This window comes from Apteryx rowi, unplaced genomic scaffold (assembly GCF_003343035.1).
Source record: "Apteryx rowi isolate R43461 unplaced genomic scaffold, aptRow1 scaffold_135, whole genome shotgun sequence".
Lineage (NCBI taxonomy): Eukaryota > Metazoa > Chordata > Aves > Apterygiformes > Apterygidae > Apteryx > Apteryx rowi.
Window position 1 is genome coordinate 978,070 of NW_020447586.1, and position 27,392 is coordinate 1,005,461.

The window sequence follows — 27,392 nt, forward strand, 5'->3', positions numbered from 1 at the left end:
GAGGCGGCGGGGCCGCCTCGCGTCCTTCGCCCCCTCCCCCCGGCTCCCGGGGCTGCCGCGGCACCGGCCAGGAGGCACCGGCCCGCCTCCGCCTCCTCGCTTCTCCCGCACGGCGAGCCAGCTGTAAAACCGCCTCCTTGTACTTGGCAGCGATTTTTGCTCTCCTCTTAGTCTATCTCGGCACACTTCTTTTTTGGCCTTAGTTATCGTTAATTATTAATAATTTTATTCTTATTTTATTTTTTATCGGGAAATTCAACGTGGTTCTGTTGGATTTCCTTTTTCGGAGGGAGGAGAAAATCCCAAACCAACTTTTCTTTTTTTTTCTTGTCCCCTCTTTGGAGACAGAGGAGGGGGGGATGCAACGTGGACCACGCTGCTGGTATCGCCGTGTCCTGCTGAAGGCTTTCGCGGCAGAGCAGCCTGGGGAAGAGAGAAGAAAGAGTTTCATCTGCTGAAGTCTTCCCAAGGAGGGAGCGGAGCGGAGGGCCGGCCGCCCCCAGCCCGCGGCCGCTGAGCGTTGCTCGCAGAAGGCAGTGCAGGAGTGGCAGCCCTTTTCCCTTCTCCGCGTCCACCTCCCCCTCCTCGCCCTCCGCTTTCCCTCTGGCCAGCTGCAGGATGGGGAAACGGCGGTGGCTTTGCGTGCAGCCCTGTTTCCTATGGCTGGGCTGCGTAGCGCTCTGGGCGCAGGGAGCAGCCGGGCAACAAAAGCAGCAGCAGCAGGTCCGCCCTGCGGGAGGAGCGGGCGGCATCTACCCTGCCGCGGAGTACCGGGAGGAAGGGGCAGGCAGCGCCGCCGCCGCCGGCCGCGTCCGCCGGCGAGGACAGCAGGATGTGCTCCGGGGGTAGGAAGGCGCCGCGCCGCGCCGCGCTGCGCTCGCACCCCCGCGCCGCCCGCGGCCGCCTCCCCGGCGCTCTCCGCGCAAGCCCTAGCACCCCCCCTTGCCCTTCATAGGCAGCTTTAACCCCCTTTAATTCTGCCCGCAGCTGCTTGCGCGCAGCCCTTCCAGGCTGGCGGTCCCCAGGCACCCTTCCTAGGCACCTCCGCGGAGTCCGCTCCCCAGCCATGCAATCTCTTGGCGGCGACTTTCCTGCAACCACAGAACCGCTCCCCACCTCAAAGCTGTACCCGTGGTTTTCATTTTTGTCTTGTATATATGTTATCTTTTCAGCCGGTTTATGACTAAGGAAACGTAAGTAGTTAAATTATGTGTTTTGTCCGCAGCTATGAAACACAGTCTTGTAGATAGCATGACTATAATAAAAGCAGTCATTTGTTTGCCTGTAGCAGACTATGGGCATAATTTGGAAATAACAAATACTGCACATCAGTTTCTTATTCAAGGATATTACAGTATGAAGAGACTTTGACATAGACTTTACTTTGTATGTTAAGTGTTGTGCTTAATTGTTTTCTGCTGAAAAACTATGCAGAAGACTTCTTTTCCTAATGGTTTGGGGAGTTCTGGGTGATTTAAATTAGTTTATTCATCTTTATAGCCAGTTATCCCTCTTGTCCTGTGTCATAGCAGTATAAAGCCAGTTTTTATAGTAAGACTTTTAAGACTGTATATGAATGGGGAGCCAAACTCATCCCTTGTGTATCTTCATTAGTTCCACCAGGGATGAATGTGGCCTATTGTTGCCTATTCTGCCTCCCTCTTTATACTAAACACTTGAACTAATATAAAATAAAATGGCTTAGAACTTCTTATAGCAGAGGAAGATTTTGTTTCTTTGGGGAGGAGGGTTTTTTTAGGCATCTTTGCAATACCATTTTTGTTTGTTTCATGTGGCCAGTAGATTTCTTCCCTTGTGTCTACATAAAACTTTGGATTCTGTTTACATTGATTTATATTTTTGTATACATATTTATTTGTGTGTCTGTGTGACAGGCCAAATGTGTGTGGCTCTAGATTCCATTCGTACTGTTGCCCTGGATGGAAAACACTCCCTGGAGGAAATCAGTGTATTGTTCGTAAGTGTCTGACTTTAAGTTTTTACTGCCCTAGGGGTAATAATAAAAGTAAATATTCTTCTTTGAGTTACTGCTCTATTTAGAAGAGAAAAGAGAATTCATCTTGTAATTAATTTGGCCAGTTCAGTCTTTTGGCTTATGTTAAAAAAAAAAAAGAAAAGAAAAAGAAAAAGAAATGATAGATTTACTGGCCCACATTTCCTGTAATTGAAAGATTGGCAAATTGTTGAATTTTGTTTGGTATATTCATAAGAGGCATGTTTCCATTTACTCAAAAAGGGGGTGGGAGATTAAAAAAAAAAAAACTTCCATAAATCAAATAATCAACAACAATAACAGGAAAAAAAGCTAAAACGTCCTGATATAAAGCAAACGAGATCCGAAGTTTTATGAAACGTCTGTGGTAGGCTTGCAACTACAATCAAATGGAAAACTTTTCTACATCTGGGGTGCTTATTCTCTTACCTGTCATTTTTAGTTGTGTTTTAATAGCTATAAAGCATGTAGACTGTGATTACTGCCTGGTCATAATAAATACTGTGCTGACAGATCTGGCTGTTGACATGGCTTGGCAAGAAAGGGAAATCTACTGAATACCCTGCTTAGGAAACTTTGTCTACCTAGAAGGGAAATATAAAATTAAGTTAGAGTTTCTGTCTGTTAGATAAAAGCTGTTATGAGATGCATGCTTTTCATATTCTTTGAATTTTAGTGCAAGACTGTACCCATTTATCTTATCCTTTCCTCATTTCTTTTCTAGTAAATGCATTCAACTTGGGAATTTAGATTCTAGATTGTATTGCCCTTTGCATAAGCAATTAAGTTCTTTGTAGTTTGTTTGATGGAGTATTACAGACATCTAGGACTAAACCAGGGAAGGAATGGGAGGAAAACCAAAATTTGTTTAACCTAAAGGTGACTATTGGCCTCTTCATATCTCTTCCTTTTATATGCCAAAATAAGCCTTGCTGATAGTCCTTTTAACTGTGCTAGGTATCACTGGTTTTCGTCTAAGGTTGACCTTAGTATTTCTAAGCAAAGTTTAGCTATATAATTTGAAGTGAGGAAGATGGCAATATCAAAACTACTGTGGAATAATAGGAACTCCTCAGAATGTTCAATTCACTATTTATCATCTCTTACATATGGACTTACCTTAATGTAAAATTGAGTTTTTAAATGGATTTATGTTGCCTAAATAGACCATTAGTATGTAATGGGATTTTCAAATTCAGCGGGATATCTAACTTGATTGAAATCAGAGAAGGTGAGTGATTTAGGTGCTTTTGAAAATACTATTAAGCATCTTTAAATAGTGTCTCATAATGCCTATTAAAGACCTTGGGCTCAGGTTGCTTCTCATCCAGAACAACCTTTGACTTGCTATTAATTTGTGTGCCCAAAGGACACCATCTAGCTCCCTTTTAACATAGTGGAGTTTAATAGTGGTTCTCTAAACTGTTTGAAGGGTGAGTAATTTGGCTAGACCAACAGTGAGATTGGCTTAGACGCTTTTCAATTTGTGTTTCTGGTGAAGGTTTAAGAGCATGAAATTCTACACTCGGGTGAAACTTTTGTTGAGATGATGGTTCCTCTAGCTAGAGCTGTTTCAGTAGACAAAGCCTCCTGCACAGGGTGATGGACAAGCTAGGAAACTTCTCAGTGGAGATGAGTTGATTATAGTTAGTGTAGATTGTAACTGGTGATTTTAAAGTGTTATTTCATGGAGTGAGGCCTAAGAACTACTAGTAGGTCAGTAGGAAGCCGTTCTGACTTTGTAGTGTTTTCAGTTGATAAGGTGATAATGATTGCTGGTGGTCTGTGAGATATTTATGATTAAAAGTAATCAGTTACCTAAAAAAAAACAAGGTCTGTCTGGGTTTACTTTTTCCTTAAACAACAAAATAAACTGTATTAAAGGAAGCATATTTTAAGTATACATCTGTTGTAGGACTTTCAGTTGATAGAGTTATGCCCCAACAGATAATAAACTGACAAAAGTGTCTAATGTAGACCTTGCATAAATCACGAGATTGAGCTGTCTTAAGATGGACTGAATAGTGATTTAAAGAAAACAACACTGGTTCCCTGTGTTTGTCAAGTGCTCTAAATCAGATTCCAGCTTCTCGCTTTTAAGTCAGCTAATGGAAAAAGCATTTCACATCAGCCGGGGGTATGTCTCTAATTTCAGCTAAATAGTGAAGCCACGCAAACTTTCACCTCTCTTGCCTTCATATTTAGGACGTAGTTGCAGAGAAATTTAATGACGAATGTAGGTGATCCACATTGCATCTTTTTGATGCCCATGATAATTCCCAGAAGAGTGATGTCAGTGGACCGCTAACACGGGTTTGTCTGCTGCTCTTTTGTAAAGAAAATGTAACATTTAATTTCAGGGAGGACACAAGTTTACAAAGTCTTGTCTAGGTTTGTCATGTTCAGCGTTGATACAGAGCTTCTGGTTTGGTGAGAAAAGGGTAAAAGGGAGCACGTAAATTTTTCAGGGAGCGTATTTAAACTTTTGTAATGGAACAACAGAATGGTTGCTTCCCTATGAGAAGTGGATCTCATTTACTTATGTTTTCCTAAATTGGAAGTGGGGTGCAAGCATTATGGGAGTGGTGGTGTCTCTGCTTGTTTCATGTATCTGGACAGGTATTTTAGGCACTCAGCATTTTCCTGGCAACTTTTCTGCAGGAGGAATTTGTTCCTCTTGTGACCCCCAGAACCTGAGGAGAGAGACATGCCTCGAGATTATTTAATTCTCTCAAAACTCCAGAGTTATTTACAGAGGAACTGTGCTTCTTGCTTGCCATTTGCTTCTCAAGGTGTCTCCTGCAAGATGCATACTTTAGCATACCCTGTGCTGTACTGGCTCTTAATGCTCTCAGGCTCTTTTTCGGTGTGTTTGCTAATCCACCAGATTACTTATATGTGTTCATTTGGATCTCATTCAGAATGTGGTTTTAGCCCTTAACCCTTTCCTGGTTCTGTAGTGTGGGAGAATGGTTAAGCGAGAGAGGGCATGATCTCTTAGAAGTGAGCAATCCTGCCTTCACGATGAAGGGAGGATCCCACGGCTATGTGAACTGTCCTTGAGCATTCCTAGACCATTACAGAAGGGGAAGACAAGTAGTGGTAAACAAGTAAAGGAGGGGGCTGACAAGCCCCTCCACGTGAACAGCAACTTTGCACCAATCGTGTATTCGCTTTAGGCGCGTGGACAGAAGTAAACCAATCATACAGCTATTGCTAGCGCATGCTTATTGCTTGTCTATATATACTCTGTGTAAGCTCTAATAAAGGGAGAACGACCATACTCATATTGAGACTCATCGTTACTCTGGGTCCGTCCCCCCACTCCGACATCTGGTAGCAGAGTATATACTCTGTGTAAGCTCTAATAAAGGGAGAACGACCATACTCATATTGAGACTCATCGTTACTCTGGGTCCGTCCCCCCACTCCGACATCTGGTAGCAGAGGATGGTTTACTTCCGTGACTACCGACATCTGGTAGCAGAGGATGGTTTATTTCCGTGACTACCGACACTGTAGTTGCTTTGTGCACTGGAACTCCCTTGGCAGGTGAGCTGGGAGGGAAGGTGCACCTGGGATGCCTCGGAGGCGTAGCAGAACAGCGTCTGCATTGTGCACACGTTATGTAGCATGGAGAGGCTTCCCTGAGAACTTGATAAAATTAGCGTCTAAATGATAGTGTGGAAATATTTGAGTACAGAAAACCCTACTTAGGGAAACTACACAAAATCTGGCAAACCCTGTGTTTGGACATTGACTTACCACAAGACAGCTTTGTGTAAAGGGTGGATAATCTTACAAAAAAGAGACCTTAAAATGCTTCTAAAACAGCAGTTAAAAAAAAAGCCATGCCGTAAACTGGGATTTATGAGCCATGCTGTTTATATTCATTCAAAACTCAGATTCTTGCTAATGCTTTCTACAGGTCATGCGGTCTAAAATCTGTAATTTTAATACTTTTATATTGCCTGCTTAATAGCTAACGTTTCTAATTAGGAATGGAGTTGATTATCTGTTTTTCATGGTCAAACCACCGTTCCAATAGGCCATATTCTGTTTGTCTTTAAATGTAGCACAGATACCAATGGTACCAAGATTCAGTTTCCTTTACCTAACTTACTACTTCTGCATGTATGTATTAGAAGTCTCAGTGAACCAAGAATTCTTTGTTTCGAGTTGTATATTCTTTTCTTTTTTAAAGAGAAGCTGTTAACATATTTTGGTATTTTTTTCCTGTAATTTACAATTAAGGGCATTGTTAATCACTGTCTTTTAAAATGTGTTCTTCCTCAGCGATTTGTAGAAATAGCTGTGGTGATGGATTTTGTTCCCGGCCTAACATGTGCACTTGTACAAGTGGACAGATATCACCTACTTGCRGATCAAAATCTAGTAAGGCTTACTATGTTTATTTTCATGAGAGATTTCTTTTTAAGTAGTTTTCCTTATGTTTCCACTTAAAAATAACTACTATGTAAAAACCTTCAAAAATAACTTGTCATTATTGCATACATATATGTAATCTATACTTTACTATGTCAGTGGTTTCACTGCTAGAGATTGATATCCATGTGCGCATGTCCACTCTGTGTGACAAAACAAAAAAATTACATGTTTAAGGAAATAAGCGTGTTAAAATATAAATATGTATAGTAATAATATATGTATGGTTTTTATCCCTATTTGTTTCCTGGTATGTCATTAACACTTTAACACATGTATCTGTCTGTCTGGGTTCCATCGTAGTGCAACAGTGCAGTATCAGGTGCATGAACGGTGGTACTTGCTCAGATGATCAATGTCAGTGCCAGAAGGGCTACATTGGAACTTACTGCGGACAGCGTAAGTAACTTCCTTGTCACATATAAAGTTAATAAATACGTGTAAATCCTGCAAGTTAGCTTTGTTATTTTAGGTATGACAGGAAGGTAAAAAAGCCAAAATGCAGAAACATAATAAAATGTCTGAGAAAGATTTAGTGCTATTTCTGGGGCACTGTGTTTAGCTGAAAGTCAGTTCATGCATTAAGTGCATTTGGATTCTTCAAAATTCAAGTCAGGGATTGAATTCACCAAATAACTTTGGCTGGAAAAATCCTTTGGGGGTAATGGCAGTATACAACCCACTCTCTTTTTTCCCAGAAGCTCAGTAATTTTTCATTCGCTTTGCGGAATAGCTTTTCCATGTCAGAAGAGCAGCCTAATGAATAGCTCGTAGCATGTTTTTCTGTTTTCTATTTGAATGAAGAAAAAAAAAATGCGGTTCAGTTCAAGTTTTTGGATGCTGTTTTGGTTTAGCAGGCAAGCTAAGAAGTCAGTTATTTGCACAGCTCTACCTGTCACGGGACTGTGTTGACAAGGTATGCAAATTTAGTGAACAACAAAAATGGCTAAAGGCTACAGAGATGAAGAAAGACGCAAAGACCTAGTGTATTCTGAGGGCAGCTGGTTACTAATTAGCTGAGAAATTAATTGCTGGTGATAGTCTGAAAGAAATACAGACAAATAAATGCAACTATGCAAAGAACACCTAGTTTGAACAGACTGTGTAGAACATCCTTTCGTCTGAGTCATTTTCACAGACACTGGAGAGAGAGCAGTCTTGTCTGGGCTTTACTTCTGTCTGGATGAAATTCTCTGAAATTTTAAGTACTAATTGTAATCCTAAAATGTGACTCCAGTGACAATCAGATTTACTTTTAAGTGTCACTAGCCCCTTCTTGCTCATTTTAAAGTGTAAGGTCAAAACCCGAATGCTCTCAGCCAGGGCATGTTTCTAGTGAATAAATGAAGAGATGTTTGAGTCTTTAAACATTGACTCTAAAGTGATCCAGAAAATCTGTTCAAACTGTGGTGATTGGTCTCAGTGTATAAGATAGTTAAAATTTCAAGTAAGACTGAGAATTTGACTTCTAGACACAGTATGGATTTGAGCATCTGAAAAATGTAAATATATTTTTATTTATTTTACTAAAATGTATTTTGTTTTTAAATCTACTGTAGCTAATACTTTAAAAAATTTAAGTGTCATTGTCCATTAATTCAGTAATGTAATGCATGCACAGAAGTATCTTCATTTTTCATACATAAGACTTGCTTTTTCAAAAAAAAAGTAATTCAGTTTTATAATTCTTGATAAGAAGTAAAGCTTTATCATATTTCCAGATAACAGTACATTTTTATGTTTCCCATTGCCCTATATGGAGGCATGTGTGCATTTTTTTCCAGTTTGAAAGATTTACCATCTCTGGATTCCTGACTTTCACGCTGGGTACTCAAATACTTTATAAACCCCATCTTTAATCTGGGGAGACCTGAGCAGGAAAGCAGCCTAGAAACTTTTAGATCAAAAACTCTCTTTGCTGTTGTTCAGGCCCACTTAAAGACAGTGGAACCATCTTTTAGGTGAAACATGTTGATGTGGAATGTGTGCTAATTCTGAACAGAGCTATATATCCTGGAAGCAAGGAGCCCGAAAATAGATAGAATTGATTAAAGAACTTTTAATAATGGTATTTTTCAAAGTAGCTGATGAAATGTCTTCTTCTGTCTTTCCTGGAGACTCCATGAAAATTCCTTCTGATATAAAAAGTGAAATTTTGCTTAAAGGAGTAACTGCATTCCTGCAATATTATCTCTGTTTTGCAAGGAAATTAGGAATCCTGTTAATAGTATATAAATTCAGAAGATTTCAGTGGTTTAGAAGGAGACTCAGTGCTTAATTCACACCACTAATAGTGTATGTTGATGCACAGAACTATAAGAGACAAGTGTCTTCTCCATCTGTATATACTGTCCATTTATACCAAGAAAAAAATAGTTTTAGTTCTGGTTGGGATCTTTTAGGAAGGGTAGTTCTTAAAGGTACTTAAAGATATGTTAAACTGGTGATTCTTTTCCTTTGCTCTAAGCACCCCTTCTTCTGACCAGCAGTATTTATTCTGAGAGCTGAATTATGTGTCTCCCTGCCTATTGTTTGTATGAGAATTCCTGTACCTTATGTCATTTTCATTCTCCCTTCTTGGATGGTTTGCCGCTGTTGTGACTGTGTAGCTTTGACACAAATTAGTGTAGGTCAGGCACGAAATACTTGAGTTTATATTTGCTAAATTCAGTGATAGATACAAGTGCTTATGATTGTGGCTAGTGGTGTACAACCGTCTAATCCTTGTTGCAAGCAGCTGTTTAATTCATCATATTCACCAAAGCTTCTTGGCAGATGCTTAACTTAAGTATATTTTTAAACAGGTGCAAGTGCTACTGGAATTTGACCTGAAGAATCATTACTATTGCTGATGGATATTGGTGGTGGATAAGGAGATCAGTTTAGTCTTAAGGTCTGGAAAGAGTTAGAGCAGTTGAGGAAAAAAAATTGATATGTGAATACCACATGTGGGAATCTTTGAAATGTCATTAACTTTTTCTCCCCCCCCCCTTTTTTTCTATAGCTGTCTGTGAAAATGGCTGCCAGAATGGAGGACGGTGTATTGGACCTAATCGCTGTGCATGTGTTTATGGATTTACCGGTCCTCAGTGTGAAAGAGGTAAGACAAATACAAAGAAAGGAAATTACTACTAGGTATATGGTACAATAGTGTGTGTTCCACGCAGGTATTTTGTGCGGTGTGTTTTCCAGCTGGGCCAATAAGCTTCTGGCAAGCCATTTATTATTTAAAATTTTAGATGGTGTCTTCCTTTGGAGTCTGGCAGCAGTGGTTCAGATTGACAAGTAAAGAGATGTCACAGTTGATAGGAGCTTGAACTAATTTAGGCTGTATGTTCTGTTTGTATGATAGGTAATGTGTGTAAAAATGAGCTACATTTTGCTCTCATCTATGTGACATGTTAGGGCAAAATTACCAATTGTGCTAGATTTGCATAACTGTAACTAAATGAAGAATTGTTTTTTCACATAATGCTGCTTTCTCAAGAGAATCTTGAGAAGTTGTTTGTTCTGGTTAATTGTATCTTAGAGGAGGAAGTAAGAGAAGGGGGGAAAAAAGAACCAATTACCATAATACCTGAGATCAGTTCCTAAAACCATTCCCATTAACGAAAAAATCTTAAACATGGCCTACCTTAAACTGCTTTTAAGAACTGGGGGCTAAATTGGTATATGATTTTAAAATCGTATTGAGAAATCTATCAGCCTTCTTTATTATGGGCATAGAGATACTGACGGAGCCAGTTTTAATGATTCTGAACAATTTTTTTTTTGATAGTGATATGTGGCTAGCATACAAATATTTAAGGTACTAAGTCTGTATGTAATGATTTAGAATAAATCTGGTTTTACTCTCAAAAAATGTTTTTGCTTGTTGCTTTTTAATAAATGGGAACACTGTTTGTAGTTTGAAACCAAGAAGACTTCAGAAAAATGGTAACATAGAACCGCTCAACTTTAGATACAATTACAGAATGTATTCTGTGTGCTTCAGACAAACAAATGTAACCCAAATTACTTTCTAATTAGAATGGATTTTTAATGAATGGATATACTGCGGATTGCTTTTCAAAACAATAATAAGAATTGTATGTCCTTTAACGTGAAGCTGTCAACCGTAATCAAAGCTGATTCTGAAGAGTTTTTAGCAGAAATAGTATTCTTTGTCTTTCTCCAGTTTGGCGTATTTGCAAGTATGAGTTCTCATCAAAAAGGATTCTGAAGAACTGAGTGACAGGGGTGTGAAATGCAGAATACAAGCGTACATTGTTATCTTACACCGTTAAAATATTCAAAAGATTATCAGTATTTAAAAAATGGGGCTCATTTACATTAATAGAAAATGTAGGATCCTTATCTAACATCACATTCTTAGTTCACATCAGCAGTGGAAAAGATATCTACTCAGAGCAGAAATAGACTTCTTAGAATCAGAGAATAATTTAGATTGGAAGGGACCTCCAGAGACCATCTAGTCCAACCCCTGCTCAAAGCAGGTCTAGTCAGATCAAGTTGCTCAGAGCTGTCTTCAGTTGAGTCTTGAACCACTCCATGGATAGAGATTCCTCAGCCTCGCTGGGTGACCTGTTCCAGCATTTGACCACCCTCATTGTAAAACTTCTTCCTTGATATCTATTCAGAATCTCGCATGTTCAAACTTGTGTCTGTTGTCTCTTCTCCTATCGTTGTGAACCTCCAAGAAGAATCTGGCTCCATTTCCATAGTTGTAGACAGCAAAACGGTTGCCTCTTCTTAAGGCTGGACAAAACCAGTTCTGTCAGCTTCTCCTCGTAGGTCAGCTGCTCCAGTCCCCTGACCAGCCTGGTGGCCCTCCCCTAGACTTGCTTCAGTATGTCCATGTCTTTTTTTTTTGACTAAGAAGTCCAAACCTGGACACAGTACTCAGGTCTTGAAAGTGCCAATTAGAGGGGTAGGATCATTTCCCTGGACTTGCTGCCTACACTCTTGCTGATTCAGTTCAGGATGCAGTTGGCCACCTTTGCTGCAAGGGTGCACTGCTGATTTGTGTTCAACTTGTTGTCTCTGAAGACCTCCATAATCCTTTTGTGCAGAGCTGCTCCCTAGATGGTGGGCCCCCAGCCTATATTGTTGCATGGGGTTATCCCATTCCAGATGCAAGACTTTGCATTTGCTTTTGTTAAACCTCATGAGTGTCCTGTCAGCTCATTTCTGTAACCTACCTTCGTCCCTCTGAATAGCAGCCCTACCTTCCAGCGTATTGACTGCTACCCCCAATTTGGTGTCTGCAGCAAGCTTGCTGAGAGTGCACTCTGTCCCATCATCCAGGCTGTTAATGAAGACAAACAGTTATTGGCACTGGTCTTAATCCCTGAGGGACTGCACTGGCTGGACTTTGCAACTCTTTGAGCCCAGCAGTCCAGCCAATTTTCCACCCACCTTATCATTCACTTATCCAGCCTATATCTCACCAATCACAGTCTCTCTATGTGAGACTGTGTGTCAAAAGCCTTGTTAAAGTCAGGGTATTTGACATCCACTGCTCTCTCCTTGTCCACAGCACAGGTCACCGCAGGATAGAAAGCAGTGAGGTTGACAAGACATGATTTGCCCTTGGTAATCCCATGGTGGCTGCTCCCAAACACTTTCTTGTCCTTCATGTGTTTAGAAATGGCTTCTGAAGTCAATCCCAATTAATTTCTGTGTTTCAAATTCAGCTCTGAGATAGAGTGCTCAAAATAACATGTAAATAGTGAAGGTATCTTGCGCCATTTTAGACATTTGTTGACTGTGAAAATGGAAACAATTTCCAGGGTGATGAAGGAAATAAGTAAATTAACCAAACCCTGGAAAAGCAGGAATTCCTATTTGCTATTTCAGGCTTGTTTTGAATACCCACTAGGTGTCACAAGCAACAGAGAAATGTAAAGGATGAATTTGATTTTTTGTCTCTAATTGCTTAGTGCTTTCATTCTTAAAATCAGATTTAGGCATCTGTTCATCACTGTTAGATTAGTTTTTGCTGTTATATCATCCAGCTTATTCTTTGTAGTACCTTCTTGTAAGCTGAACTCAAGGGTCAATTCTGATATGTTTTAGTTGGTGTGGAAAGTAAGAAATATCAGTCTGTTAAGAACTCCGGTAATATTTACAGATATTTCAATAAATCTCTCTTCTTGGTAAAATGCGTGTCTGCCTTCTAGCTGAAATAAAATACCGCTGAGTCTGTGCATTTAGGATGGATTTTAGAGGATCCTGAAGGGGTTGGATAATGTTAGGCTGCTTTACAGTTTGAACCTTAGTTCAGATGGAGACAGACTCTGGCTGTGATGATGGTTTAGAGCTTTTAATAAGGATGGTTATGCTTGAAATATTATTGTTTCTTTAAAAGATTCTGGTACTTACGGGTACTGCAACTACATTTTTGCTGTGTTACAGATAGAAGCATTGCAGTCTTTCTTGCAATTCATTATGAAGCTTTAGGCTGGAGAATTCAAGCCACATAATGGATTTGAACACCTGTATTTTGGCATCCATATTCCTTAGTTGTCTTTGAAAGTCTTAGCTTTAGTTTACAGAAATGTGATGTATAAAATGTGATAGTAATATGAGATTTAAGTTACAGTATATGATTATTTGGAAATTGAGTTATTTTAATTAGAAGTCTCAAGTTCACTTCTTAAAAATGGAGGTAGTAGGCCAGCTTGGCTTCTGTTACCATCACAGAAATATAGCTGTTCTTACATCAGTGGACAGAACTAAGTAAAGTTTTGCCTAGTCTTTTATGCTACCTGTTGTATAGACTGTCTCAGCTTGATCCTGATGTCAGGATAATAAAGCCATATCAAATGAATGAAGAAGGATGTATGAGGTCGGTAAAGTTCTGGCTTTGTGATCCTTATACAACTTCAGTTACACAACCATAATTCATGCTTGCTCTGCAATAAAGCATCATGACATGAATTGGTAATGTACAGTGGCAAACTATTCATGTGTGGTTTTAGCTTATTAGGCATTTTTAAAATAATGAGCCAGCCAATTGTGGGTAAGGTTTTATGATTTATTTTGAATAATGTATGCATATTTAATAGTGTGCTTGTCAGGTTAAATGGAAAAAGTGCATCTCATTGAAACATCGGTGTTACAATGTGGTAACCTTGTAGCCAGGGATTAATTTCTCCACTAATGAAAATATTTTCAAAATAAATAAGCAGCTTCTCTGTTTTTTACAGCTACCTAAGTCCCAGGTTTTTTTATTGTGGAAATCGCTCAGTAGACAGAATCTAACCCATCAGATTTCAAGAATTTATACGGCTTCACTTTATTTTCCTTATGGCCAGTCTTCTATTCCTTGCTCTATAATCAGTTCTCTTACTGCCTTTTTATGGAGGTGACTTGAATGTTTTCTGTACCTTTCCAAATATAAATGGCAAGCCATAAATATTCAAAAAAAAAGTTATGAGTTCATTGTTCTATTTTTCAGTGAAAGATGATTCCTATAGCATGTCTTTGTAAAACACTTCTTTTATAATAATTGGAAATGTTAATTTTATATGCTTTCCATGAGCTGAAGTACATGAAAAATCTGAAAAAGATATCTTAAATGCCTTTTCTATTCAATAGAGTTTGTAATTTACACTTTTAGCCTAGTAAGTTTGTTTTACAACAAGATGCAAAAGGCATTGATTTCTTCATTGATAGCAATAGGTGCCTCATAATACTTGACAGTAAAAAGGGCCTCTCTAGTTTAATTTTAAAGTGCGTTTAGCAATGGTTCATAACTTTTTAACTAAAATTTTATAGTTAAAGGTTACATGAACTTCCCTTGCAAGCCACATTACAGTTATAACAGATTTTGTTTTGTTTTTTTACATTGCTGTATTTTAAATGCATACTTTTTATTGTTCTGTAAATTAAGTTCTTTTAAATAAGGTATTTTCTCCCTAATATAGAACATATGTAGCTTTCCTTCAGATTGGCCTCCCAGACTCAGTTGTATGATAAAACGTGACTGCTTGTTCAGCTATCTGGGCTCCTAGCAGACTAATTTCCGGGCTGGAGACAGGAGGCTGAGCAGTAACTAATGACTGGCATGATTACAGTATTTAACTTGAGACTTGCTGCTGCTTTAACAAGAAAGCAGAACCTGTTTTGGAGTGCCTGCCTTACTTTTTCTGATATATATATATATATATATATATATATATATATATATATATAAAATGACCTCTTCTATTTCCTATCAAAACCTGGTCTTATGGTCAGCTTCTCATCTTTGATTTGCAAATACACAAGATTCAAGCATTTGATTTTGTCTGTTTTGTTTAAAAGAATGAAAAATTTAAATTTTTCCCTCTTACCCACTGAAAAATAATTGAAAAAAATGAAAAAGACTGATTGTAAAGAGCCCGCATCCCTCTACTTGTGTGTAAAGGTAGTCTTTTCTAACATGGCCAGCTCCTTTGACTTTCTCAAGACTGTCTGTATGAACAAATGATGTTTGTATTTCTGCACACGGCCTGTAGTTTTTCTTTTTTAACTGATGATCTGTAGAGCTATGTAGGAGGAACAGAGTTTGTGGGGGAAAGCAAAGGTGTTTGCTTCACTCTTTATCATGGGTTAAAGGGAGGAAGAAGCAGGGGGGAAGGAGAATCCTATCACTATTTTAAATTTGCCTTCATCCTATGCAGGAAGGAGAAAGAACAGCACTGCTTGCTCTGTGCAAGAGCGTTTGGTCAGCTGGCTTATTATATGGTGGGAAGCAAAGGGTTTGGTCTGGGTCAAAATGCATGCAGAGCTTGGGAAGAACATCCTTTAGAAGAAGGGAAAAGACATTAGAGGAACACAAGGGTACAAATTCGGGCAGGTGAGAAAAGAGGAAAAAACAGAAATACCATAGTTGAATAAAAGGCACGAACTTTTGAAAGGGGGGAGCTTTTAGCCTCTTCTCAGGAAAACAGCTGTTAATCTATCTTGTGCCAACATTTGTGTTGGTATTCCCAGTAAAAGAGTCTGGACGTTTTCTCTGGGCTGTCAGAATTTTGGCATTTCTGTCTATCAAAGGAGCTAAGCGCCTCTGCCTCATAACAGATGAAGGAAATCTGTGATCAGGGTAACTGCCTCTATACGGCTTCTTACTGGGTTGATAGGTAAGAGTCCCTGCAGGTGCAGTCAACTAAGAGGTAGTAACCCTTCTCTGTACAAGGCAGTATTTCTTATGCCTGCTCTGCAATGCCTACAGGAACTTGGCCTGTGCAATTTAAATGTTCCTAGGAGACACCCAGACAGAGTAAGTGCAGGGGCCCTGTGGCTGGAGAAACAGGGTGTTGCAGAGGATAGCGAATGGGGAGAGACTCCTGACATGACAAGGTGAGGGGCAGAGCGTGTAACAGAAATAGCGGTTCATTATGTGGCATAGGAAAATATATACGCGGCATCACCTTGCATTCATGATCAGTTGCCTTCATCTGACCCTCCCCTTACAGGCAAAATATCAGTGATCCTATGTCTAAGTTCAACAGAGCAGAAAAGAAAAAAAGGTTTTCTTCAAGACTATAAGAGGGCAGAGAAGTTAATCAGTAGTGAAGAGAAAGAGAAGGAGGAAGCAAAAAGCATATTCATGAAAACTGTTAAATTATAGAGTAGATGAGGTAAAAGAGAAAAGGGCAAAGAAATAGAACACTGAAACAGAGGTTCATTATGTGGGATTGGATGAGTGTGTGTGTGGGGGGGGTGTATGTGTGTGTGGGTCCCTGCTCCGAAGAGCTAACGAGACAAAGGAAGTATTATTACTCTCTCTTCCCTGCCCCCAAAAAGGCTGAGGCACAGCAAGGTTGTTACTTGCTGAAGGCTGAGCAGGAAAGCTTCTGCAGACTTAGCAATGAACTAAATTTCCTGAGTCTCAGTCTGATGGTTTAACTAGGGGTCATCCTTCTCGCTTTATTTAGGTAGTGTAAGACTGTGGAGATTTGCGTACTTCAAGAGTGAGGGTAACTGAAAACACGTGACATTTTATGAGAAGGCAGGAAGAAAAGTAAGTCAATAGGAAAGTTTTTAAAAATTTTTACTGAACACTGCTATCAAGTTATCCATCCAAGCCAAATATCAACCAGCGTTGTTCTTTTCTTCTTGCCACAGGTCCATAGTAACTTTTGATGTCCTGGTGTTTTGTTTGTTTGTTTGGAAGTGCAGTGTATTTCAGTGCACAATAAGTGGAATATTTACCTGCTGAACACCATTTTTATTCATTTTCAGCCTGCTTTTAACCATTGGGAAGTGGAACACATGATGTTGAGTTTCTGCAAATCTGTAAAGCTGTCACTTGGGGTCTGTTGATTAAAGAAAATAGTTCACTGGCATAGCATGACTACAGAAGTCTGTGCAGATCATAGGAGGCGTTCGTTACTGCTAAGATAAACACAGAGTTACACTGTCAACTTGAAATCTAGTCAGCTTAACTATAAACATAAGTTAAAGGTGGTTTAAAGCTCAACAAAAACACGAGTTTTCCTAAAATTTCTGATTTTAACCATGTTTTCCTACCTCATTTTCTAAATTTTCTTTTAAAAAACATTTTCGTCAGCTTTTTCACACAGAATGGAAGGTTGATTGTAAGCAAAATGCCACAGCAGTCATGTTATAAAAAAGCTTTAGTTTAAAAGAAAAATTAAAAAAACCCCAACAACAAAACCCTCTAATTTCCTTTGGAGAGAGTAAGAGAGAATACATTACAAATGTTTGCAGAAATAAGAGACAAAATATTTCCTGACAGAAACGTGACAATTATATATGTCTTTTGAAGTTCTTCCCATGCCTGGAAGAGCAGAAAGGCAGGTATCTGAATCAAGGAAATAGGTCAGACTAGCTGTGTTATAAGAACCCACTAGTTACTTTAATTATTTGTTTGGGACTAGCGGTAACCTCAGAGGTTTAGAACACGTGTAATTAAGTGCAGTCCGTGTTAAAGAAAACTTGTTTTCATTCTGCAAGTTCAGTCCTGAAGTCCTTTTTTCATGCTTACATGAAAAGTTTCTGGTGCCAGATTACCTGTTTTAGCCATCCATTTTTATCTCCAATTTTATTTCCTTCTCTCCCATTTCACAAATTGACAAATAACTACCTAAAGCAGTAAAAACCCCACAAGATGTCTACAGAGTATATCTTTATTTCTTGTTAGCAAGTGGCTGGAAATTTCTCTTTCTTGGCTACGCAGAAGATTAAATGTTTTGCAGCTTTAAAAAAAGAAGTGGGCAGTGCTGAACATAATGATTAAGAAAGTAATGTAAGCCCAGTATCTTTCTCCTGCTTTCTTCTTTTCCTTTCTTTGGTGACTTCATACTGTGATGGTTGGTATTCCTTCCCCCTCTTACCCCCTTTTCGTCTGGTTATTTTATCACTAATACAGTGATGCTTTTGATAGTCAGCAATCTGTTAGATAAGTATCTGGAGCAATGGGTACAGCAAAGACACTTTGGATCATAATGCTAATAATATTTAGCATATACTTTTAAGCTGCATTATAAGTCTTACAGTGAGTTTAATGTGTGTTGTCTCTGAATGCAGAAGATCAAAGCTGGTTATACTGTTGTGGACCAAAAATGGTAGCAGACTCAGAGAGGCTGAACTCACCATTCTCACAGATGTAATGTAAGCACAATCCTTTAAATAAGAGCTAAAGTTGCTAGGAATGAAAAGAAGAATGCTTAAATTGATTATGAACCTTCAAGGGAAGATAACAGTAGGGAACTGAACCTTTTAAAAGGATATAGTGTGAGCCAGGAAGAAGTTCCTGCCTGTGTTTTGCAGAGAATTCAAATATTTAAGAAAGCAGATTGCTATGGGTCTCCTTAGCTCTGAATGACTTCTGACCAAAATTTATAGTAACCACTGCCCACCTCCTCATTCAGAAATCCCTAAGAAACTATCATGAGCAGTTACAAGTTCCTCTAAAGCTGAAATGGGGCAGGGGAAGGAATACCTGAAACTGTGTATCTATCTACAAGCAAAAAGGACAAAAATCCTTGGATAGAGCAGATCTTTGTTTGTTTGTTGTGGGTGTTTTTTTAACATAGTTGGTTTTGAAGCACTTGATATCTTTAATAGTTTTCAGGTAGTTCAGACATATGACAGCTAACTATTTAAGTGTTATAGATGTAGGATTATTGAACTTTGTTAGAAATAAGACTAGAAATCGTATGACTTTAATCTGGGTCTACAAAAGGAAGATGAAAACAGATTCGAATAACCTCTTCCAGCTAACAGGAGAAATCTCACCAGAGAGTAACACTGAGCTCTTCTGCAACCTTGACACTGGGAAAATTTTGTCACTTTAAGTCCAGGATCTAAAGGGGAAGAAGTGCTGTAGCCATACTGCTTCAAATTATGAAATAAATGAGTGAAAGAACTAGCAGAGTTATTATACCCTGTACTTATGGTGAAAAGGTACAATATTTTGATCCACTACCCATAAGAGGAACAAGTCTAGGAGAGTACAAAGTATTTTTTGTTTGATGCATCAGTGGGACTTCGGCAGATGCACTTTAAAATAGACTACCCTGTCGGTTATGTTGAAATTGTGTTTGACATTTATATTGCCTGTCAGTAGTTGTTGTGTTTGATTTGGGAAGAAAACAAGAAAAACTCTACCTTTAGAGAATTCCAGTTGAAAAATAATCTGAAGCACATTTTACACTGTATGCAGGTTTATGTTATGTAAGAACATAAGATGAGCGAGGAGGAGCTCTTGAAGATGTCTGGAGAGGAAGACCTAGCATGCATAAGACCTGTCAGATAGAATCAGACCAAAGGGCAGTCTAGCCTCGGATCCTGCTACTGACAGCAGCCCCCAGCAGGTATTTAACAGGAGAAGTAGTCAGTGATGTTCCCCTAGAATGCTTTCCCAGAGTCGGTTAGTTTTGTGTTTCAGGATATTTGGAGCAAGTGGTATTTTAATTGTTTTTAATATTTTGTCATTCATTTTTCTCCTGTGATTGCCATCAGCTTAGTTTGTCCCTTGCCCCATTTTCTAAGCCATTAAGGAAGATGTTAACAGCATGGGTTGCAGCACAGATCCCTGTGGAATTCCATTCCATTCCTTCCAGTGTGAAAATCAACCATGTCCTCCTCATTCCTGTTTCCTGTTACTTACCCGTGTGAGGAACTTCCCTCTTGTTGCATGTGGCTGTGTTTTCTTGAAGAGCTGTTGGTTGAGATCCATTTGGAATCCAGGCAGGCTGTGTCAGCTCCCTCCTCTGTAGGCTTGCTGATTCGTGAAAGGACTCCAGTAGGTTTGTAGGGTGTGATTTTCTTTTACAAGGGGTATTCTATTCCTGCATCAGGTAAAGACCTAGCTGTTGAAAAAAGCAGACTTAGGACTGACTTCTTGACTCTGATTTTTTTTTTTTTTTAATACGAATGGGTGTATGGGTGGGTTAAAAAGGAAGCTACAGGAATTCTGTATTTTCCTGCATATCTTTTGCGTATGAAAATACATGAATTTCTGTGAACTCAATGTGATCTGACTCTGGTGGGGGGGCCTATGTCTTCCTGTAACCTTCTGACTTCATTGGCTTTGTCAGGCTGTATTAATCTTCTTGTTTGTAAACTGCAGAAGTGGAGTGTTTATATAGAAATAAATAATATCTGGGGGGAAGTGGCACCTCCTCCAGCTCTTCTGTATGAACATGCTTTTATTGTTAATATCACATTTTTAAGGGATGTTTTTATTTTTAGATGGAAAGCTTTTATCTGTCCTTAAAATACAGCATGGAACTGCCAGAACATGATTTTCAATATTTTCTTATCTCTGTGCTACTAGAAGTTTCAAGTCTTGATTGAGTAAATCAAAAAGTAATTTATTTTCCCGTCCTTAATTAGTCATTGACCTGTATGCTGGAAGCATCTGCAAAAAGCACTGGACAGAGGCTCTCAGTCCAAAGATCCAGTGCCTTGGATTGTAGCCTCAGAATATACAAATCGTGAAAACAAACCAAATAGCTCCTAAAAAGTTCCCTAGACAATACATATGTTTATAGGGGACTTTTTGTTTAAGAAAGGAAAGGAATGGATATAAACTTCATTTACAACAACAACCTGAAAAGCAAATTAATTCATTTACATTCAAATTAGCAAAATTAAAAATGTAATCGAATTATTGGTGCAGCATAGCAAATTGAAAACAAATTATAATGTCATCACTATCGGATGTATCTAATCTAAAGTTTTATACAACAGTTTCGTACGACTCCAGCAATGTTGAGCATTGCTGTCCTGAATTTGCTCTGTATTCACAGTTTGAGATTGTCTCCTAACTACAAATCCTGCAGTGTTGTGTGTGTGATTCGACATACATTTGTATGCCTAATGAGCCGCTAAAGGGGGGAGGGGGAGTTAAGCTTTGTTATTTCAGTTGTAACCACATGATAGTTCAGATATAATCGAGCATCTGAATTCTTGCATAAAACCAGGAAGTTTCAACAGTGAAAACTACTGCTATTCTGATAATAGTGAAGTAATGGTGCTCTCCTAATGATTGTACCTTTTCGAGGTTATGCAAGGTGATGTTGGGCCTGTTCTTTTTCCTCTAACTGCCAGAGTCCCTGTAGCATTCTGCCTGGACTTTGCCATGCCCAGGACATTTTCACAGAAAGAGGTCTAAATGATTCTTGTAAATGATCTGGTGAACATTTATTATAACATTGTTCATAGTGAAATAGTTGATTGTTCTATGACCTCTGTAGTATGATGTCAATTCATTTGTCTGTTGTTTTAGGTATTGATGAACAACTACCCAGAAGTATCGTAAGCCTTTTTACTGTTCTTTTGGAACAATATTAAATATATTGGTCAATATTAAATATATTTCTTGTGTAGTTATGACTTTTCATTGTCTATTAAAACTAGAAGAAAAAATGGTATTTTTGGACAAATATCTCTTTAAAAAAATTGATTAGCAAAAGCCTTTTGCTGAACTTTTCACTCTTCATAGAGAGGAGTTTTCATTCTTAAATTAGCCACCCAGTAGCCAATGATATGCAAAATGTTCAAAGGATGAAAAACCCAAAAGAACAACAAAGGAAAGGTCAATGGTAGTAATAAAGTGGGAGTTGAAATATTCATTGTGAAGCAATGAGCTGTTGAAAACAGAGGAAGCCAAACACGGTCAAGAATGAAACTGAAGAGAACAGAAGGAGTTTGGAAAAAGGGTAAAACCTGTGCCGGACAGGAATTGACAGAAGGTGTCTTGTCAAGTCCTGTGGAGAATGAAGACATTAGTGTGTCAGGTCAGTTCTTAATCAAGTGTCAGCACCATGTCATTTCACAGTGGTGGGGCACTTCAAGTCTGCTATAACATTACCGGTGTGTTTGCAAAAGCTGTAGTGAAAGTATTGACTGGAAATCTCGACATGCTGCTAAACTCACTGAGGCATTAAAAGCAGTGCAACGATGCTTTTAGATAAATTTCAGAGAAAGCAGAAGGGAGGTTAGTGAAATCAATTCTTGTTGGTCTAAACTGAAAGTGGAAAAAAAAGAATAGATAATAATAATCCTTATAAAGGAAATATTACTAGAAACATAGTGGCACAGGCCAGCCTGCTCTGCTCTGAATCTTTAGCTGTTGTGTGTGCACCATTAAGGACATGTACTACCTTCAGCATGCAGCTTACTGGTACTGTGATATTCTTGCGTTCTTTTTAGTTTTTTCTCCTTTGTGGTTTTTTTTTTTTTTTTTCAGTTAATATGCTATGGCGTGAAGAATGAGACTTACCTTTTGAGCCTAAAAGTAAGATCAAACTTCTAAAGAAAATGATGATGCAAAAGGTTAGATGTCACTGTAACTTGCAGATACTGCTACTGAACACCTGCAAGGTAAGGGCAAGCTTCACTGAGGATCAGAGCAATTTTACTGTTGGCACCACAGCCACATGTTCTATAGGAGCAGGCTGTAAGAGGCAGTGGGCTTATTCAGCAGTTTCACCACTGAGGTATGGAATTTATTTTCCGAAAAAGAAGCTGTTGACTATTTGTGTTGTAGGTTACTGGGCAAATCGGCACTATGGCTATTTCATCATCTTTACATTTAAGTAAACATTCCCTTATGATTGTATTTTTACTGTACAGCTTAATACACGATACAGACTTTTCCAATATGTTTGCAGCTTTGTATTTTATGTTAGCTTTCAGCTGATTTTCAAATAGGGTATGGTATACATTATGTGTCCTAAAGAAATGGTTGATGACAAAAATTGCCTCGCTCCAGTCAGTGGCTTAATAAATATGGTCCACTACTCTTCTTCAGGGTTGGGGAAGGATAGAGAATTTAGTGATCTATAACAATGTATGGTCTATTCCCTGCTTGTTTTTCCCTCTTGGGAAACAGGTGTGTAACGCCATTTTAATATGAGTACAGCATTAGAGTAGCTAACATTGTCTGCCTAGAAAAGCTGTTTTGCATCTGTCTCACATTTTATGGATTCTTAGCCTGTAAGAATCAAGTAGGGTTAAGCGTCCTGATTTTTAAAAGGTGATGAACATCCGCATCTCTTATTGACTTTAATAGGAGCTCCAGGTGCTTCTTGAAATTCAGGCTCTAATATAACTAACAGGCTTGCAGAGTATGTCTGATTCATTGTGCTTTTAAAGAGTGCAAGTCGACAAGGAAAAATGTACATGCAGCTGGTGTCCAGACCTTCTCTTTATACCTTAACACTGTCAAATGAAACTAAGACTTTTCCTCATGTAGGAATCTTTGCTCTCTTTCTCCCTTCAAGGTAGCTATAATCCTCTGGCTTCTGAGAAACCCATACCTTCCATGCCTAAAAAGAAGCATCTTCCTACTGTCAAGCTAATGCGGCACTGCAGCCTGCTTTCTCCTTTCTGCTCTGCCATTTCCTCCCTGCTCTTTTCCCTTGTGTTGGGCTGGGGTGCAGAAGGCTGTTTCTGCTCTTCTCGCAGTACTTTCTGTGCAGCTGAATAGTTCTAGGATGAGCGTGCCGTTCCTCAGTTTCCCCTGCGTTACTCTGAGGCTGTAGTTTTGTCCATTTGGTTCTTAGGGCTGACAGTAGACGATCTTTTCCTTTGAGCTAAAATTTTGCTCTTTTTCTGCTTCAAGTCTTTGAACTGTGTCTCCTCTTCATATGTTCGAAACCTAGTTTATATGCTAGATATAGGGAGTATTTTTAGATTTTTTTCAGCCTTTATTCCTTGCAGCATGAAATACAGGAAAAACAGACAAAGAGAGTCCTTGTTAATTTTTAACCTCATTTCTGCTATTTTAAGTGATGGATCATAGTGTAATGTGGCTTTCTAGACATTGTGCTAACTGATACATTATGTACCTACCTCACACTTAGCAGTCCGGTGCCCCAAAAAGTTCATTGCTTCTGAGTATTTGTATAATGCAAGTTTAATCTGGAGTATCTACAGTAAATGGAAAATTTAAGAAAGGCCTCCCAAGTAAACCGAAAACATCTGAAAATAATAAAATGTAACAATGGAAGAGCCTTTTTCCAGTATAAAAATTATATCATTTGAAACTATAAAATGTTTTCTTTTCTGAGAAACAAGTCTGTCTGAAAGCCTGGCTGACTGAAAAGCTGAAGGTCAGTAAAAAAAAATTAAGTCTCAGATTGTACACTTCTAGGATCTGATCTTGCTTTCACTAGGTGAAGGATCCTTTGGTTATTATGACTGCTTTATACAATTGTGACATTTTAGGCATGTACATAAAAAGATGTTCCTTCTCCATTTTGGAGTTAAGATGTATAATGAAAAGTTCTTGATAGATTAAATTTAATTTCAATGTATTTACCTAAAATTTTCACTTTTATTAATGGTTTTGCAGAGCAGGAACGAATGTTTCTAYTTTTAATCCCCTTTTCCAGACCCTTCCATTTGCTTATTGTAAATTCAGATTGTGCTGTGCTACTTTGTACCGTGCTAGAGCTATAACGATCCCTAACGCCATTGGATTCTTGACAGTGGAAGAATTTTCACAGCAAGCTGTAATTACTGTTTTATTACTGTAAAGTGACTTAAATTGCTCCTATATATCCCTACCTCTTGCCCACAGAAAAGGCATTTTGATTGAGGTAGAAGAAGCGGCCTGAGCAAGTGATACTTATGATTTCTGACAGTTGCTGGAGCAACCTTTCACAATCATAAACAGGTATAGGTAAGATGATTAATGCTGTTTTAACTTTGCTAGACATCAGCTTGCTCACAGATGAACCAGCATCTTAAGCAATATAAAGCTATCTTTTTATGTCCCCTTGGCGAGATATTCAAAACACGGTTTGAATATGGCACTGTGAATAGCTGGAGTTCTTTGTTCCTTTCTGCCTAGAGGATCATTTCACTTCACTTCTATTAGCATATCTTAGATGACAAAAACTTTTATAATTTGATGAATATCTTACAAGGTGTAAAACAATATAAAAGCCTTTAAACTACAGATCTTCTCATCAGGTAAGCAAAAACTTTGCTAACCAAAGAACTTTCTTTTGTTTCATTTTCTGAACTGGCAGCTTTTAAATTGATAGGGTAGTTTTCTTCTGATGGAATTAAGTTTCAATACATTTCTCATTTATTAGTGTCAGAAAATGTGCTCCAAAGATGTCATTCTATTGCTCTGTTGTGTTTCAGAATTCCCTATTCTCTCTATTGCCAGTCCTCTGCTTAAGTTAGTTGACTTTTTATCTAAATTAAATATATAAGGTTCAAAATTATAACGAACAGAACCGTAAGCACAGATACTTAAAAGATACATGCCTGTTTGTAAAATATTTAACACCATAATAAGCAATAATTTTTTAATACTTTCTTACCTTTTTAAGATTTCATGGGTGCTTTAAAAATACAGCTGTACCATGTTTTGCTCTTTATCTCTCCTCATGCTTTACACGTTAATAAGAAAAAACAAATACAAGAAAATGCATAGAATGGATTAGGAGAGGAAAGATGTAGTGACTGCCTGTAAAAGAAATGGAAGAAACCTGACGCAGAAACTTGGACCCAGTCCAGCTATATTGAAATCTAATGGGCAGATTTCTGATAATTTCAGTAGGGTTAATTAAGCATCTTGAGGAGGAAAGGAAAAGCCTCTGAACATATGAGAGATTTTTCTTCTGTGTTGTTTTCTAACATCATTCGAAAATATACTGACATGTAGACACTGATTTAAGCATACGTATGGAGCTGCTTTCTGAAGGAAGAGCTGGAGAGAAAGATGCCTCTTACTAGACTGGTTTATGTAATTAGACAAGACATAGAAGGCCTGAGCCTTTTTAGATGGGATAAAGGGACCCAAATCCCAACTGCTTTTCCATTTTTCTTCAACTGTGTCACCTTTGTCTAATGACTTATTCTACTAATTCTTTACTAATTCTAACTTACTAATTAAATACTTAATTACTAATTAAGAAATAATTCTTTAAAAATACTGTTTTGATCAAACCAATGAACCAGCTCATCCCCATCAACAGTGCTAATTCTACTTTAAAAGCTGGAAACATGAAGTGATGGAAATCTCATACAGACTAAAGAGGTGTGAATGGTGTATGTTTGTCCCTTGAATTTTTTAGCTTTAAGTGAGGGCTTAAGTTATGCTTTGTAGTCATAGTTATTGTTAATGTTTAAAACAATGGCAGGAAATTTTGAACCATGTTACATAGATTAATTGTTAAGCTGAAATTGCTTCGTAGTAGAAGAGGTCATAGAGGAAAAAATGAATCAAAGAAAGCAAACGCAGGCCTTTATTATTAGTGCGCAGGCAATTACAGTTTCAAATACTATAGCAGTAGCTAAGTTCATCCTTTGGATAGGCTTTGGAATTCTCATTGTGTTCTGTCTAATATTGGTAGCAAGTTACTGGTAATGTGCAAAGTTCGATTGTCTGTCTCAGCTTGAAAAAATTATCCCGCCAGACTCTGGAACAGATGGGAAATTTAGACGTAGAGCCAAAAGGAAAAGTGACACATTGTCAGTAGACTTAGAATTTTATTGTCAAACTGTTCAGACTTGCAAGGTGTGTTGGCAGCATTAATTATGTGATCTTTCTGGGTGTTTTCAGGACTGTAGTTTCTGTGTAATTATTCCCCAAATCTTATACAAGAGTCTTCAAGCAAGAATATTATAGATATGCTAATCTGCCATATAGTTGACAGTTGTGTGTGTGTAACTATATATGTTTACACACATATATATGAAAAACACATTTTATATGTATTTATATATAAAAATGTATATTCATATATGCTTTTACTGAGAGAGGGACAGATGGACAGACATATTCTGTGTCACTGCCATCACACAGGGTGGTCTAAATTATTCTTTTAGAGTCCATGAAGAAGATGATCATACAACCCAATTGTAGAATTGTTGTTTTACTTAGGGTATATGTGTGCATATTCTATGTATGCATGGATACCAAATCAAGAAGGTTGAAAGAGGACTTTGAATATTGCTTTCTGTTTTCTTTTGAAATATTGCACTGGGGTTCAACATTTGAGCAACAGGTAAAAGATGAAAACTATGAATACAGTTTAATAATGCCTGAACGGCTTTTTAAAGAAGGAAATAACCATGGAAATTCGAGCTTGAGAATTAAGAATTGGGAAGATCCTTTTCAGTTTGTTTACTTTTCCCTTAAAGGGCATAGTCATTCATTATAAACCTCGTATTTGTTTTGAGTAATAAAAAAAGGGTTTAATAAAAATGTCTAAATGTTGAGCCTGCAGGATCAGTGTGGAGGACATAAAACTATGTGAATTTCTATAGTTGGGGGCTAGACAGAGAGTTTTGCATCCAGAACCTGCAGATTGCCTTAGATCTGCCAGATGTCAGATACTCGGAAATGATTTTCTTTCTCTACTTTCTCCTGTGTGTTCTGCACTCTCTCATATTTCTCACTATGCGTATTCTGCTAATAAATTGTATTCTGCCTGGCAAATTTTCT

At 38.3% G+C, this 27,392-nt stretch overlaps 1 protein-coding gene across 4 annotated transcripts in view; it reads left to right on the forward strand.

Annotated features, from left to right (window-relative positions):
* Positions 1 to 618: 618 nt before the first annotated feature.
* Positions 619 to 27,392, forward strand: part of FBN2 (fibrillin 2) — a 179,823-nt gene continuing 153,049 nt past the window's right edge. For 3 of the 4 annotated variants that reach the window (XM_026056959.1, XM_026056961.1, XM_026056960.1), the window contains exons 1-5: positions 619 to 845; positions 1,896 to 1,978; positions 6,311 to 6,409; positions 6,764 to 6,859; positions 9,465 to 9,560. In XM_026056959.1, coding sequence (XP_025912744.1) covers positions 619 to 845; positions 1,896 to 1,978; positions 6,311 to 6,409; positions 6,764 to 6,859; positions 9,465 to 9,560 — 601 coding nt within the window. Of the gene's footprint in view, positions 846 to 1,895; positions 1,979 to 6,310; positions 6,410 to 6,763; positions 6,860 to 9,464; positions 9,561 to 27,392 lie in introns of those variants that run through there. The other variant, XM_026056962.1, reaches the window with a different exon arrangement.